The sequence below is a fragment of the Citrus sinensis genome, chromosome 2 (assembly GCF_022201045.2).
Source record: "Citrus sinensis cultivar Valencia sweet orange chromosome 2, DVS_A1.0, whole genome shotgun sequence".
NCBI lineage: Eukaryota > Viridiplantae > Streptophyta > Magnoliopsida > Sapindales > Rutaceae > Citrus > Citrus sinensis.
In genome coordinates this window covers 716,891-731,710 of record NC_068557.1, presented here as the reverse complement: position 1 = coordinate 731,710, position 14,820 = coordinate 716,891, and the positions used below count along the sequence as shown (strand labels likewise).

Genomic DNA, 14,820 nt, shown 5'->3' with positions numbered 1-14,820 from the left:
AGAATCTGTTATCTGGAGAAACAATTTCCCAGCTGATGGGTTATGTATGGCTGAAAGTTTAGTTTAATGAAAGGTTTACTTTCTTTTTTTAAAAAAAAAAGTTGGGACTTATATACAGAGATGCCTAACATTATTGATTAAGTATATATTGGACATTATTATTAAATCAAATCTAATGTTATTTTTATTTAAATATTATATTATCTATTACGAATAATAAATTTATATTATTGAAATAAAAGCTTAGGTCAGTCAACTTTTAAAGTTGATATTGACAGTGTTGCTTATGATCTATTTACTGTGTATGTATATATACCTAGATGGACACCATAACGAGTAGTGATCAAATCCAAGAGAATTCGATCCATGGTTAAATTTCTTCCAATCTTTGCTACCCAAATCATCTTTCTCCTCTTTCTCCTCTCTTCCTTCACCAAAATTCAAGTCCACGGCTATGCCAAGACCATGAACAAAAACCTAATGGGGCTGAAGAAAGAAAAACTAACCCATTTTCAAATCCACTGGCACGACATCCAAAGTGGCCAAAACCCTACTCCAATCTCAGTAGTGAGGCCACCTACAAACACATCAACAAACGGTTTTGGCATAATAAATATGATTGATAATCCACTCACTGCAGGGCCAGAAATGAGCTCAAAAATGGTGGGAAGGGCACAAGGGTTTTATGCACTAGCTTCACAGGAAGAAGTTGGCTTGTTAATGGCCATGAATTTTGCTTTCATTGAAGGGAAATACAATGGCAGTAGCATCACTGTGCTCTGAAGAAACTCGGTGTTTTCAAATGTGAGAGAGATGCCAGTCATTGAGGGCAATGGGCTTTTCAGGTTTGCAAGAGGTTATGTTCAAGCTAGAACCCACAACTTTGATCCGAAAACAGGGGATGCTACAGTTCAGTATAATGTCTATGTGATGCATTATTGATGATATAATCGGTTTCGCTTTTGGTCCTTTTCTTCTTTGTTTTTAGTAATAAAGTTATTCTCTTTTTTATTTTGTGGTAAGTGATAGCTTTGAAGTTGGCTTCTTTGTTTGAAATTTCACTTTTGGCATGCTATTGTCAGTCACCACAAGTTTTACCATGCATTGTCTCTTGACTTTTCAACAGACTTCGGTACGTAATATTATTTGCAGATTCGCTTTTAGTAAGAGGTTTGAAGATGATGGCTCAACATTTATAAATAGATTGGATTATCTTTTTGTAGAAACTCACCTCTTTTTTTAGGCCTTTTTGTTCTCAGATTGCTCTTTTTCTTTCATCAATAATTGGCACGATAGACTCACACGAATGCGCCGTCGTCTCCAAAAGCATTTCCAAGATTTCGATCAATATTATCAATAACTCATCAATGACCATTTGGATCCAAAGCGCCCAAAAATTGTTGGTCAGCAAGGGGACTTAATCGATGACCTACTTAGTCTCACTAAAGCTAGTGCTCTGACATTGGATGATGTCAAAGTAGTGATCATGGTATGTAAATAATCTATTCCTTTTACCGAAAATTAATTTTATTTCTCAACTATTTGCTCCCCATTAACATGCTTGGCCGAGTGTTTTTCAAGTATACCTAGCCATCGCAGTTTGAATCATCAATTTTGGGTTGCCATCTATCTCATATAAGACATACAATTTAATTTGTATATACGTAGGAAATATTTATAAGTAACACGGACAGGAATAAAGTTACTATTCCAATCAGAAGGTTTTGCTGAAATAGAAAAGGAGAACTTGGTTTGTAGATTGAACAAATCTCTATACGGTCTCAAACAGACACCGAGGTATTGGTATAAGAGATTTGATTCCTTCATCATGAGTCTTGGATACAACAAACTCAGTTCAGACTATTGTGCATACTAGAAAAGGTTTGATAACAATGATTTTATCATTTTGCTGTTGTATGTGTATGACATGTTGGTAGTAGGCCTCAACAAAAATCAAGTCTAAGAATTAAAGGCATAATTGGCTAGAGAGTTTGAAATGAAGGACTTGGGACCAACAAACAAATTTCTAGGGATGCAAATTCACCAGACAGAAATAATGGGAAGATTTAGTTTTCTTAGAAGAATTACTTGAAGAAAATCTTGTGATGCTTCAACATGCAAGATTGTAAGTAAATTTCTACCACATTTCTTATTAATTTCAAGTTATCCTCACATATGTGTCCTAACAATGAAGAAAAGAGGAAAGAAATGTCTCGAGTACCGTATGCATCATCAATGGAAAGTTTGATATTCGAAATGATATGCACTAGACCATATATTGCACAAGCAGTGGGAACAGTCAGTAGATATATGTCGAATCCTGGTGGAGAGCATTGGAAAACTGTGAAGACGATCTTGAGATACATTAGAGGAACCTCATATGTTGCATTATATTACGGAGGATCAAAAGTTGTCGTTAGGATCTATGTGCACTCAGATTTTGGAGGAGATCTTGATAAAAGGAAATCTACTACTGGCAATGTGTTAACACTTATAGGAGGAACTATAAGCTGGGTTTCAAACCTGCAGGCTGTTGTGGCTTTATCCATAACAGAAGCAGTATACATAACAATTACATAAGCTTGCATGAAAGCTATTTGAATACAGAGGTCATTGGAGGAGCTCGGGCACAAATAAGGAAAAATTTATGTGTTTTGTGTGTGGAGACATGATTGGTTCTCAATCAAGTCTTCAAGTGGGAGAATTGTTGAACATGTGCATGCATGTGGCAAATAATTATATGTGGCTAGCATGCAACTTTTAACTCTTGGCATAAATTTGTTGAGTAAGTGGGAGGCACACAACTTTTAACTTTGGCACCAAAGTGGAAAGTTGAGTGAAAATTTATATTATTTTAATGCCCACTATTGTTGATTTTTTGGGCATCACTTGACCTATAAATAGAGGCTTCATTTGCCCTCTTTAATCATCCTATTTTCTCTAATTTAAGTGAGAGTACCAAGAGGTGTAAGTGGAGAGTATTGAAAGTTTTGAGCTCTAGTTCTAATGTTTTTGAGAGTTCGAATGTATTGGAGTTTTGGGTTGTGAGACAAAACACTATAATACTTGCAATTCATTACCACTAGGAAAATATTTTTTTATGTGTTCGCCCGTGACCATAGACTAAAAGAATCACGTAAATTTTGGTGTCACTGTGTGATCATTAATTTTTAATTTCACTTTAATTACATTTCTGCTTCACCCGCCAAATTTCTCAACAAAGTGGAGGGGGGATGTGGCGTGTAACTTCTTCACGAACAAATGTGCTGTTTTACAATTCAATATGCTTTGTGCGGAAAGATTTTAAGAAACAAATAAACTTCACTTTTATTCATTTTATGTGGATCAAATACTTATTTATACATAAGATAAAACGTCATAAAAGTAAATCGTGAATAAAATATTTTGGGATTCCTTTCGCCTTACTCCGTTTTGCTCTAGGGAAGGAACTAGGCTAGTTGGGTTTTCATGGCCTCGTCGGATGTCTTTAAGAAAATCTTTTCTCTTAATTCGATTTATTTCTATGATAGTTGAGAATTTATTTATTTTTGGAGAAATAAAATGAATTTTAAGCACGTGATTGACAACCGAAAAAATTAAACAAAAAGGGGAAATGATCAAAATTTATGCTGTTCCAGTAAATTAATCATTTTCCAAGTGATCATTTTTAAACAACCTCAAATCCCTCTGTCAGTAAACAATTCTACTATCTTTCTCTAATTTTTTTTTCAATATTTTATGCCTATAATCGTACTTGTGATTTTAATTTTTTCAAATAATTTGTTTTATTAATCAATTTGCAAACCTTGTTGTCACTTACAATACTACAAATTGTATTCAATCCACCAATCGAGAAAAATTTTAAATCACATCCTATCAACCAATCCACCAGATTGAAAAAAAAAATGAATTGGAATTTCCAGAACTGGGTGCTCTGGTTTGGACTATGAGCACCTATAGCTGGATATTTTGTAAAGCACAATTATGAGAAATGAAGCAAATTATTTTTAATAAATCTCAATAAGAGGCGGGTTTATTATTGCTATAAGAAATGAAATTACAAAAGTCATGGAGGAACAAAATGAACAATGCCTAGAAATTATTGAAACGTGGGAAGAGATAGAAGTGTTGATCAGACAGAATAAGGACAGGATTCTGTCATTTAATTTAAAAAAAAGGAAAAGAAAATGCATGCGAACCATAAAATGACCAGCACTCGTAAATCGTAATGCTTAGATCGTTTTGTAGAATTCAATAACCCAATAGCAGTAAACACGACATATAACTTTAATATCTGTAAATCCGGCTTCTGTTGCCAAGGCCTTGAACTCCGCCAATGTCCTCTCCTTTGCTCCGGGAAATAGATTGGAGAGGTGTACGTCAAGACTTGCTATATTCTTGCTTACAATATCAGTCTCGGGGAATTCTGGCACTATTGATTCCACCAAAATGACCTTTCCGGATTCCGGTATTGCTTCGTAGCAGTTCTTCAGTATCTTCGAACAGTCTTCATCGCTCCAGTCATGTAGTATCCACTGAGAGATTAATTTATATGAAAATTTCGTGAAATTTCAAAATTTTCGGAATTGACATACGTAATCAATATTTTATTTTCTATTTCAATAATTAAATATTAAGTAGAGAATTAACCTTCATGAAAATAGCTTGTCCTTTAGGAACTTCAACAAACATATCACCTCCAACATGCTCCACACCTTCACGAGAATTAAAACACAAGGGAAAAATGAAATTATCGTTGTTTTTAAAATGATAATTAATTGAAAAAAATTTTACGTAAGAGAAGGATCTACAAAATTAAATAAGCTGGCAACGAGTGACGTATACGTGAGTAATTATATACCTGGACAAGAGGGTGCATGTTTGAGGACATGAGGTAAATCAAAGTTAATCCCCCTTAATTGTGGATATTTAGAAACAACTGATTTAAGATTTGCACCTAAGCCACCGGCAACATCCACCAATTGGTTCAGCCCTTCAAATCCCTTGTAGATCTCAAGAATTTCCTTCATGACTATAGTTGTGTGATTGTGCATTGATTGATTGAAGAGGTTATTTATTCTTTCATCTTTGGCGGCAGCCGCAAATCCATCCATTTCATTATGTGCCTTCATAAATGGTACTGACCCTTCCAATAAAGCATCCTTCGCGCAGGACCTGTCAGAAGATATCATGCACACATATGAGTATTAATTAATTGAGTGCATATATTATGTTATAACGTCTACAGATACAATTAATGTGAGTACAAGGAAATTAGAAAGCAAATTACCAAGAATCCATACTAATTTTGTCCTGAATTATGAGCAGAGTGGGAGCAAGAGAAACTCCATCTTTATTTGGAACAAAATATTTGGAAACTGGTGTCAAGCCGTATAATCTCTGAACACTTCCGTCTTTGTTCGAGACAAGATTACATGCGAGAAAAGAGTAACTGGCTAGGAGGCGTAGCATTCTGTCCAGTATTATTGGGGCTTTTTTGTTATTTGTGGGCAGCTGAGAGGCAATCTCTGAAGACGAGAGTTGAGTTGGGCTAACTTTCGCCATTATCTCCAACAAACCAAGCTCAGTGGCAGATTTAATGGTCATCGGAAGTACTGCGCCGGAAGCGAGTTCCATGGCCAGCAAGAAGTCTTGCTCATCCCTTGCTGGTTTCAACATGACTTGGTGATCATCTTGGAGTGAACCCATCTTCTTAGGCAAATTAGGATATAATGGAGAAACAAACAAGGTGCTGTATGGATGCTGAAGAGTAGTGCTTAGTTTATGGAACGCTAAACCTTTATATAGTGTGTGTGTGTGTGGAAATTGCTAACATTAATTAATATTCTATTATTAACATACGTCCAAGCATGTCTCAAAGGGTCAAGGTGGGAGGGCTATCTCAGCTAATAAAGAAATTTTGACCGAGCAGCCCCAACCATAAACAGAAATCATCACGTGTTCAAATTGAGTAAGTTACATGTTTGAAAGGCATCGGTGCTAATAATGTTCCAATTAAATAGGTTATCGCTCCATGGGATTAAACACATAATCATAAATGTGAAAATGTCCCATGACTAATATATATATATAATCATTCTCAGGTGCGGGATCCATGTTCTTTTAACATAGAAATGCTTTTAAACTGTGAGGTTTAAGAAATTTAGTTTTTGAATGAACATAAAACCTTACAGTTTAAGAGAGTTAAAAACTAACTCTCTCAAATCTTATGGTTAAAAAGCATGTTCGTATGAAAAAAATATAATAATAAAGGCACCCGCACTAAAAAAAGAGTCATATATATAAGGTGTGGGTGCCCTTATTTTTTTATTTTTTAATACGAATATACTAGTTGTGTGCATTACAGCAACCCGCCTTTGCCTGTTTTTATAATATGATACCTGGGCGAACTAAAGTCATTGTAGGATGACTGGATGAGATGGGGCACATGCCTCATTTTGAGTTTTAAAACTTTTTTATTCTTCATAATAGTTCATATCAGTCATCTTTTTCTTTTTATTTTATAAGCAAACCTCGTGCAATGAGGAAAATTGTTGACGCATAAAAATTAAATAGAAGAGTGTAAATAAATTAAGTGGAGACGTAGTGGAAAGTAATTGAGTGGTGCTAAAGAAATTAAGAAAAGAGACATCATGAATAGGGTTTCTTTAGAGAAAAGAGCGAAGTAGGGATATTTCTGGAATAAAAAAGGGTGTCAATAAAAATTATCTGATATTTCAAATTATTTAATAGGGTATATTTAGAAAATGAGTTTTAAGAGGGTAACAAGAGGGTGCCAATAGTCTAACTCAAAAAACAAATTCAGTAGTTTTTTTTGTTTACAGGATCAATAAATGCAATTGGTTATTATTGATTTAACAGAATTTAGGGCCACATCTTATCTTTCTTTGTAACCGCATCTTAATTTTACAGGATCAATAAATTAAACGTAGGTGATTATTGCTATAGCATTATAATGAGATTGCTCTCCCATTTTGATCCTTTCAGATATACATTATTGGTACACATACAAGAAACATGACTATTTTGATCCTTTGAGTTTTAAAACGTTTTTATTCTTCATAATAGTTCATATCAGTCTTCTTTTTCTTTTGATTTTATAAGCACACCTCGTGCTTATATGTGTTTATAAGTCATAAGCAAACCTCGTGCTTATAAGCAAACCTCGTGCTCATAAGCAATTATAAAATAAAAAGAAAACCTCGTGCTTATATGTGTTTATAAGTCATAAGCAAACCTCGTGCTTATAAAATAAAAAGAAAAAGAAGACTGCTATGAATTATTATGAAGAATAAAAAAGTTTTAAAACTCAAAATAAGGCATGTGCCCCATCTCATCCACCAGTCGTAATTGAACAACCATGAAGAATAAAAAATTATCGAAACGCAAAAAGAGGGATGTGCCCGATCTCATCCAGCGAAAGGCTTTAATCCGCCCATGCATCATAATATATAAGTAGGAATAGGTCTGTTGTTGTTGTATGCACAAGACTCCCCAGCTACTTGCTAAGGAAACAAGGAATGGCTCTACTTGTTGTTGTGTTCCTTTTTTGTCTTCCCATCTTTCTATTGTTTCTTCTTCAAAAACACAGAAAAAACACAAGCGCTAAATTTCCACCTGGCCCTCCTGGTCTCCCCATAATCGGTAACCTCCACCAGTTCGATACCACAAACCTTGCATTTTATTTATGGAAACTTTCCAAACAATATGGTTCAATCTTTTCTCTGCGTCTTGGTCTTAGACCAGCCATAGTAATTTCTTCAGCAAAATTGGCTAAAGAGGCCTTCAAAACTCACGATCTTCAATTTGCTGGCAGGCCAGTTTTGCTTGGCCTGCAAACGCTATCTTACAATTACTTGGGCGTCACTTTTGCCCCACATTACAATGAATGGAGAGACATGAGGAAAAGATTTGTCACCTCTTTGCTTAACTCTAATAGAATTGAGCAATTTCGTCGAGTTCGAAAGGATGAGATTTTCCGTATGGTTGAAAAAATATCAAAGCTAGGCGATGCCGCTGATGAAGATGGTTCATCCAAAGTGCCAATCAACTTAAGCGAGATAGCGATGACTTGCGTACGTAATATTATTTTTAGAGTCACTTTTAGCAAGCGCTTTGAAGATGATGGCCCAGCAGCTGTAAATAGATTGGATTATCTTCTTGCGGAAACTCAGCTCCTGTCTGGGACCATTTTTTTCTCAGACTGCTCTTTTTCTTTCATCGGTAATTGCCTCGATAGAATCACAGGAATGCATCGCCGTCTCCAAAAGCATTTCAAAGATTGTGATCGATATTATCAACAACTCATCGATGACCATTTGGATCCAAAGCGACCACAAGCTGCTGGTCAGCATGGGGACTTAATCGACGACTTACTTAATCTCACTAAAGCTGGTGATCTGACATTGGACGATGTCAAAGCAGCAATCATGGTACATGCATAATCTATTCCTTTTACCAAAAATTAATTTATTTCTCATCTAGTTGTTCCCCACTGACGTACTTGGCCGAGTGGTTCTCAAGTATACCTGGCCACCCCAATTCGAATCATCAATTTTGGTTTGCCATTTCTCGTATAATGCACTTGCTTAATACATGTGCTTTAATTTGCATATATGCAGGAAATATTTATAGGTACCACGGACACGAGTAAAGTTACTATTGAAATGGCTATGACCCACCTAATGAAGAATCCTGAAGCAATGAAGAAGGCTCAAGAAGAAGTTAGAAGTGTGGTTAAAGATAAAGGGTTTGTAGATGAAGATGATATTCCAAGATTAGAGTATATCAATGCTGTAATCAAAGAGACAATGAGGATTCAACCAGCGGCTCAATTCATCCCAAAGGCAACTTCAGAAAGGTGCGTTATCGATGGTTATCACATACCAGCTGAGACAATGGTTTTAGTTAACGTGTGGACAATAGGAAGGGACCCTCAAGTTTGGGATAAGCCAGACAAATTTATTCCTGAGAGATTTGTGGGGTCTAACATTGATATGGGAGGACAAAACTTTGAATTTATACCATTTGGTTCCGGCAGAAGAATTTGTCCAGGGATACCTATAGCATTGCCCAGTGTGGAGCTCGCACTTGCCAATCTTCTCTACAAATTTGATTGGAAAATGCCTCATGGAATGAAGATTGATGACTTGGATTTTGAGGCTACGCCTGGACTTACCCAGCACAAGAAAAAGCCTCTCAAGCTCGTGGCAACCAAATCTATATGATGGTTTAGTCATTAGTGTTGTGATTTAAAATAAGTTTGCATGCAAGCACTTTTCTTTACGGTTATTGTTTGTTCGAGGATCATAATATGTAACGGTGAGGGGAGCTACTCAGCTCTCTTTTAAAGCCAAAGCTCATAATGCTTTTCTAGATTGCTTTTGCTTTTTGTTAATTTCTTTTAGTGATTTAATAAAATTTTAGCCCAATTGAAATCATTCTCATTTTGATTCAAAGATTGAACGAAAAAATAGGGTCAGGGAGGGGAACAAGCCAATAACCCACGAACGGCAGCCAAGACCTGTTTCTGTCAGACGATAAAATCAGTCCCGTCATCAGGTTCGATAGGAACTAAGAAAGTGAAAGAGATTAGTGCTTTGGCCGGAGTTTGTGGTGCGGAGTTTGAAGATTGTGCATCGATCACTTGGCTGGTGTGCGAAGCAGTGTTAATGGTGTTAATTATTCGTCACCTCTTCCTGATTTCCAGGATTCAAATAAATAAGAATGTTCCATGATTTGGAATTCTCTACCAAGTTAATTAAATGAAGAAACTAATGCTAGATACTCAAAGCAATAAAACATCGGATTAATATAATAAACTCAGTATGTATCTAATTGATTCATTTCTCAATTAATGGTAATATATACAAGATATACTTTTATTTTTGTTCAAGATAAGCGAGTACAATATGCAGCTGGTGTAAGCAAACCCAAAAGGAGGCATGTGTCCCGATCTCATCCAGCGAAGGCTTTAATCCGCCCATGCATCATAATATATAGATAGGAATAGGTCTGTTGTTGTTGTATGCACAAGACTACCCAGCTACTTGCTAAGGAAACAAGGAATGGCTCTACTTGTTCTTGGGATCCTTTTTTGTCTTCCCATCTTTCTACTGTTTCTTCTCCAAAAACACAGAAAAAACACAAGCGCTAAACTTCCACCTGGCCCCCCTGGTCTCCCCCTAATCGGTAACCTACACCAGCTCGATGCCACAAACCTTGCATTTTGTTTTTGGAAACTTTCTAAACAATATGGTCCCATCTTTTCTCTGCGTCTTGGTTTTAGACCAACCATAGTAATTTCTTCAGCAAAATTGGCTAAAGAGGCCTTTAAAATTCACGATCTTCAATTTTCTAGCAGGCCAGCTTTGAGTGGCACGCAAAAGCTATCTTACAATTTCTTGGGTCTCACTTTGACTCCACATTATAATAGCTGGAGAGAGATGAAGAAAAAATTTGTCACCCATATGCTTAGCGCTAATAGAACTGAGCAATTTCGTCAAGTTCAAACAGATGAGATTTTTCGTATGATTGAAAAAATATCAAAATTAAGCGCCCCACCTGCTGCTGCTGCTGATGATTATGTCTCATCGGAAGGACCTATCAACCTGAGCGAGATGGCGATGACTCTTATACGTAATATTATTTTTCGAGTTGGTTTTGGCAAGAGGTTCGAAGATGAAGGCACGGCAGCTGTAAGTAGACTCCATTCTGTTTTTGCGGAGACTCAGGCCATGGTGGGGAGAGTCTTTTTAAGAGATTGTTTGCCTTTCGTGGGATGTTGGCTCGATAGTCTCACAGGATGGAATCGTCGCCTCAGAAATAATTTCAGTGATTGTGATAAAGTTTATCAGCAACTCATCGAGGACCATTTGGATCCAAAGCGACCAAAAGTTGCTGAGCAAGAGGACTTAATTGATGTTTTACTTGGTGAGATGAAAACTGCTGACGATCATCAAACGTTTGATAGTATCAAATCGACGATCATGGTACTATGTGTTGATGCGAGATTTTGGTTACCCTCTTGACTACGATCAGGATCTCTGCTCGATCAACTCGACCACGATTAGGATCTCTCCTCGTATGACTCCTTCTCCAAAAATCCCTGCGTACACAGAAACAAGCTAGAGCACGCCGGTTGTTTTCCCGGCGTAAACCCTCCGACGCTGAAGTCAGAAATGAAGGTTTCGTGTTCCTGGGAACGTTAATCTTATGGCTTATTTTTGGTATCGATTACTTAATGCTCACTTTATCTTAGTTTTAATGTCGAAAATTCTAACCCTTTTACCTTCGTTGGCTACCTTTTTATAGGCTTCTCCTGAATTCAGACCTTCTCTCCATTCTCGCCCGTTATATTCCCACCTCTCGAAAGTGGATGCTCCGCTTCTGTAATTGTGGGTGGTTACATGGCCTTCGTGCCTTGATTCTTGGGTTGGAAAGCACGTCTCGCCAACTGTCGTTGACCGGGTCTCCTCGCCTTAACGCTTAGTAGGAATGGCTTTATGCTTCTAACAGGAGTCCGGCCTCGTGGATGGCATATTCGTGGACGAGCAGAATATTCCTGCTCTTGTTCCCTTGCTACCAGACTCTTACAAGATATACCTGTTCGCAGAACCCTGCTACCAGATATCTGCTCATCACGACTGGTCTCGTCGAAGTACATCCCCCAAACACCGATCCCCCAGTTTCTGGTGTTGGGTAACATAGTGAGCCGACAGTAGAAACTCGACAGTTCTTGCTCGCGCGGGATAGGAAAAAGGCTGCCAAGAGTCGTGTCACATTTAATTACGGATAAGGTGATGTGGCAAAAATCTACCCCTATATTTGAATTTCAAACCGACGGTTACAAAACTCTTGGGATTTGCGCCGTTAAATGCTGGCAGCCCAAGAGTTTGTTCCTCATTAGGAAAACCCAAAACCCCCAAAAGAGAAACTCGTCTTTTACTCCGTTTCTGTCTCTCCGGCGAATGAGTCATTCCTCTCCCTTGGCGTAAAGCTTACATCCTTGTCTCTCTCTGACTAAGTCACAACTTCAGGTATTATTTCTATTTTCCTCGGTCTTGGATAGTTGTAGACAATTTCCTTTCCGTTTTATTTGGGTAGTGTTTGGTGATGTTGTTCTGGTTATAGTTTACGGAATGTCAAAAGGTAAGGAGAAGGTCATTGAGATTGATGACAACGAGTTAGACTTCTTGCCTAGTCTGCTCGCCGATTCTGCTTTTGACCACGGGATCCCCTTAAAACCCCTTAGACCTAGTGTTGCGACTAGTGCTAGGAGGATGTCCCCCCAAATAACCTCATCAACCGGTAATAGCGACGACGAGGGTTCTTCTAGTTCAGAAGACACTTTGAGTGAAGATCAGGGAAATGATTCTGGTGAGATGTCCTCACTAGGAACATCGCGACCAGATAGGAGGAGCATAGTAGGAGGTAGAGCTCTATCACAGAATTACGCTATTGATTTTATGACGTGCACGACCACAGTAGATGAGCTAGTTAGTCTCCGGGCTAGATACGGCATCCCTGATGAAATTCCCCTTAGGATCCCAGGAAAAAATGATACTCCCAGCCGACCTTCTAGGAGGTATGTTACTCTATTTCTAGATAGTTTTAAACTTGGGCTAAGGTGCCCCATACAGCCCTACTTTGCCCGAATACTCAATGGGTTGAATTTAGCTCCTGGTCAGCTGAACCCCAACGGGTGGAGAGTATTCTCTGGTCTGTTCATATTGTGGAATAGATGTTGCCAAAGCGAGCCCACAGTTGATGAGGTGAAGCACCTGTATCAGCTAAAGAGCAGCCCCAAAGACGCCGGCTGGTATTACTTCCAATCAAGTACCAAGACCAGGAAACCCATAACTGATCTTCCAACTGGTGGTGGTGGGAATTAGAAAAAGAAATTCTTTTTTACTGGGGGTCCCTGGAGTCAAATTGCACAGATTGACGGGAAGGATTATCGCGTCCCACCCCGTTTCGTGATCCCAGGTTGCCTGCTCGCTTTAGATGTCTTGTCTCCATAGTTGTTCTCACTTTGTTGATTTGTCTCTAACCCAATATCTGCTCGCATTGCAGGTTCTTGGGGTGTGCAGTACCCACTTAAACCCGAGCAGCTCAAACGGGTCGAGACTATACTGGCCAATTGCTGTTCGAACCGAGAGCTGCTAACTACTTTCAACTTGGTCGAATCTTGTTTGGTGTCTACTGGCCATAGGATGGAGGATGCTGTGATCGGAGCTCTGAATCGGAAGCGTTCTCGACCTCATGCTGCCAAGCAGGGCCAGAGTAAAGATGCTCCCACTGCGAAGCGGGTGAACATTGTGCAGCAAGCTCCCCCATTGAGGACTCTACCACCTCCTCCTGCCAAAGCCGGGGAGACCAGTGGAGCAGCCACTGACCCTGCTTCCTCCTCTCCACCAGCTGGGCCAAAATCTCATTTACCTGACAATCGAGCAGAGCATCTGGTCCCCTACATCAGTGAGTTTTCTCGGCTCATGAGCAAGAAGGACTTGGAGGACTTCGACAGTTGTTCCCTGGGTGAGCTGGTGGGAGTTATGCAATATAGCGCTTTTCACCTCGGCTGCATGGCCACCTACTATAAGGCCAAGGTTGGCTGCTATGACTAGAAGATGAAGGAGGACATTCAATCGGCGAAGACCAAAGCTGATGTTGCCGAGAAGAGGGCAGGAGACCTGAATCTCGAGAATTTGAAGTTAATAGAGCGAGAACCTCTTGCTCAAGTAAAGGCCATTACTCTTGAAGAAGAGCTGGCTAAGGTCAAGGAGGATCTGCAAAGGCAGCAGGCTATGTACGAGGCTCAGCTCGAATCTCTTCGGAATTCTCACAAGGTTCAGGTCGAGAACCTGGAGAAGGAATTTGACAATCAATATGACCAGGGGCTTCGGCACTCCTATTGTTGCATCATGGCTGTCCTTGGGAAGCAGCATCCTAATCTGAAGATGGATGAGCTTACTGCTGGTGTTGCTCAGCATATGGATGAGGAGGCAGCAAAAGAGGACGTCGAAGAGGTGGAGCCAATTGCGGTTGAGGAGGGAAACTCTCCTCCCCATGCAATCCATGCTGATGTTGCTGAGACGAGTACCCCCCCGGATGCAACTGGTGATACCCCCCTACACCTGAGGTGGACCAGCCAACCGAGGTTGCTCGGCTTACTGACCCGTCGTCCTCTTGAATGTATCTTGTATTGTAGTTGCTTTTTTAGAACGTTATATGTTATGACTAGCAGCTTTTTATGATTTTTGATAAATTAATAAGAATGTTCTCATTTGTTTTCTCGTCTCGTAGTCGTAAATTATTTTACGTTTGAGGGTCTGCTTGCCTTCTCTTGGACGAGCAGATCTTGGCACGCTTGGCTTCTGGTCTCGCCATAAAACAGGCTTTGAGACTTGGTGAGCCTTTGCATACCTTGGAAATTTTACAACGCTTGGGAGTCTGCTCGCCTTCGCTTGGTCGAGCAGATCCTGGCACGCTTGGCTTCTGGTCTCGCCATAAAACAGACTTTGAGACTTGGTGAGCCTTTGCATGCTTTAGAAACTTTACAACACTTCAGAGTCTGCTCGCCTTCGCTTGGTCGAGTAGATCCTGGCACGCTTGGCTTCTGGTCTCGCTATAAACAGGCTTTAAGACTTGGTGAGCCTTTGCATGCCTTTGAAACTTTTTCAGTGCTTGGGATTATGTTCGCCTTCGCTTGGTCAAGCAGATTCTGGCACGTTTGGCTTCTGGTCTCGCCATATGTTGGCTTTGAGACTTGGTAAGGCTTTGCATGCCTTCGAAACTTTA

General features: G+C 39.2%; 3 protein-coding genes across 3 annotated transcripts; 2 read left to right on the top strand and 1 right to left on the bottom strand.

The window, feature by feature from the left end:
- The first annotated feature begins 366 nt into the window (after positions 1-366).
- Positions 367-1,011, top strand: LOC102613245 (dirigent protein 22). Its single transcript, XM_015525320.3, is given in 1 exon segment — positions 367-1,011. A coding segment is annotated over 1 exon segment (576 nt). The 3' UTR covers positions 943-1,011.
- A 3,023-nt stretch (positions 1,012-4,034) lies between these two features.
- On the bottom strand, positions 4,035-5,763 carry LOC127900384 (caffeic acid 3-O-methyltransferase-like). The gene is made up of 4 exons (XM_052435287.1): positions 5,291-5,763; positions 4,862-5,175; positions 4,651-4,715; positions 4,035-4,535 (listed from the first exon to the last, which is right to left on the bottom strand). The coding sequence occupies exons 1-4, from the start codon at positions 5,707-5,709 to the stop codon at positions 4,233-4,235; spliced, it is 1,101 nt and encodes a 366-aa protein (XP_052291247.1). The 5' UTR covers positions 5,710-5,763; the 3' UTR covers positions 4,035-4,232.
- Positions 5,764-7,522: 1,759 nt separating this feature from the next.
- LOC107174434 (cytochrome P450 83B1-like) lies at positions 7,523-9,465 on the top strand. Its single transcript, XM_052435314.1, has 2 exons — positions 7,523-8,453; positions 8,643-9,465. Exons 1-2 carry the CDS (start codon positions 7,542-7,544, stop codon positions 9,246-9,248), a joined length of 1,518 nt encoding a protein of 505 aa, XP_052291274.1. The 5' UTR covers positions 7,523-7,541; the 3' UTR covers positions 9,249-9,465.
- The last annotated feature ends 5,355 nt before the right edge of the window (positions 9,466-14,820 follow it).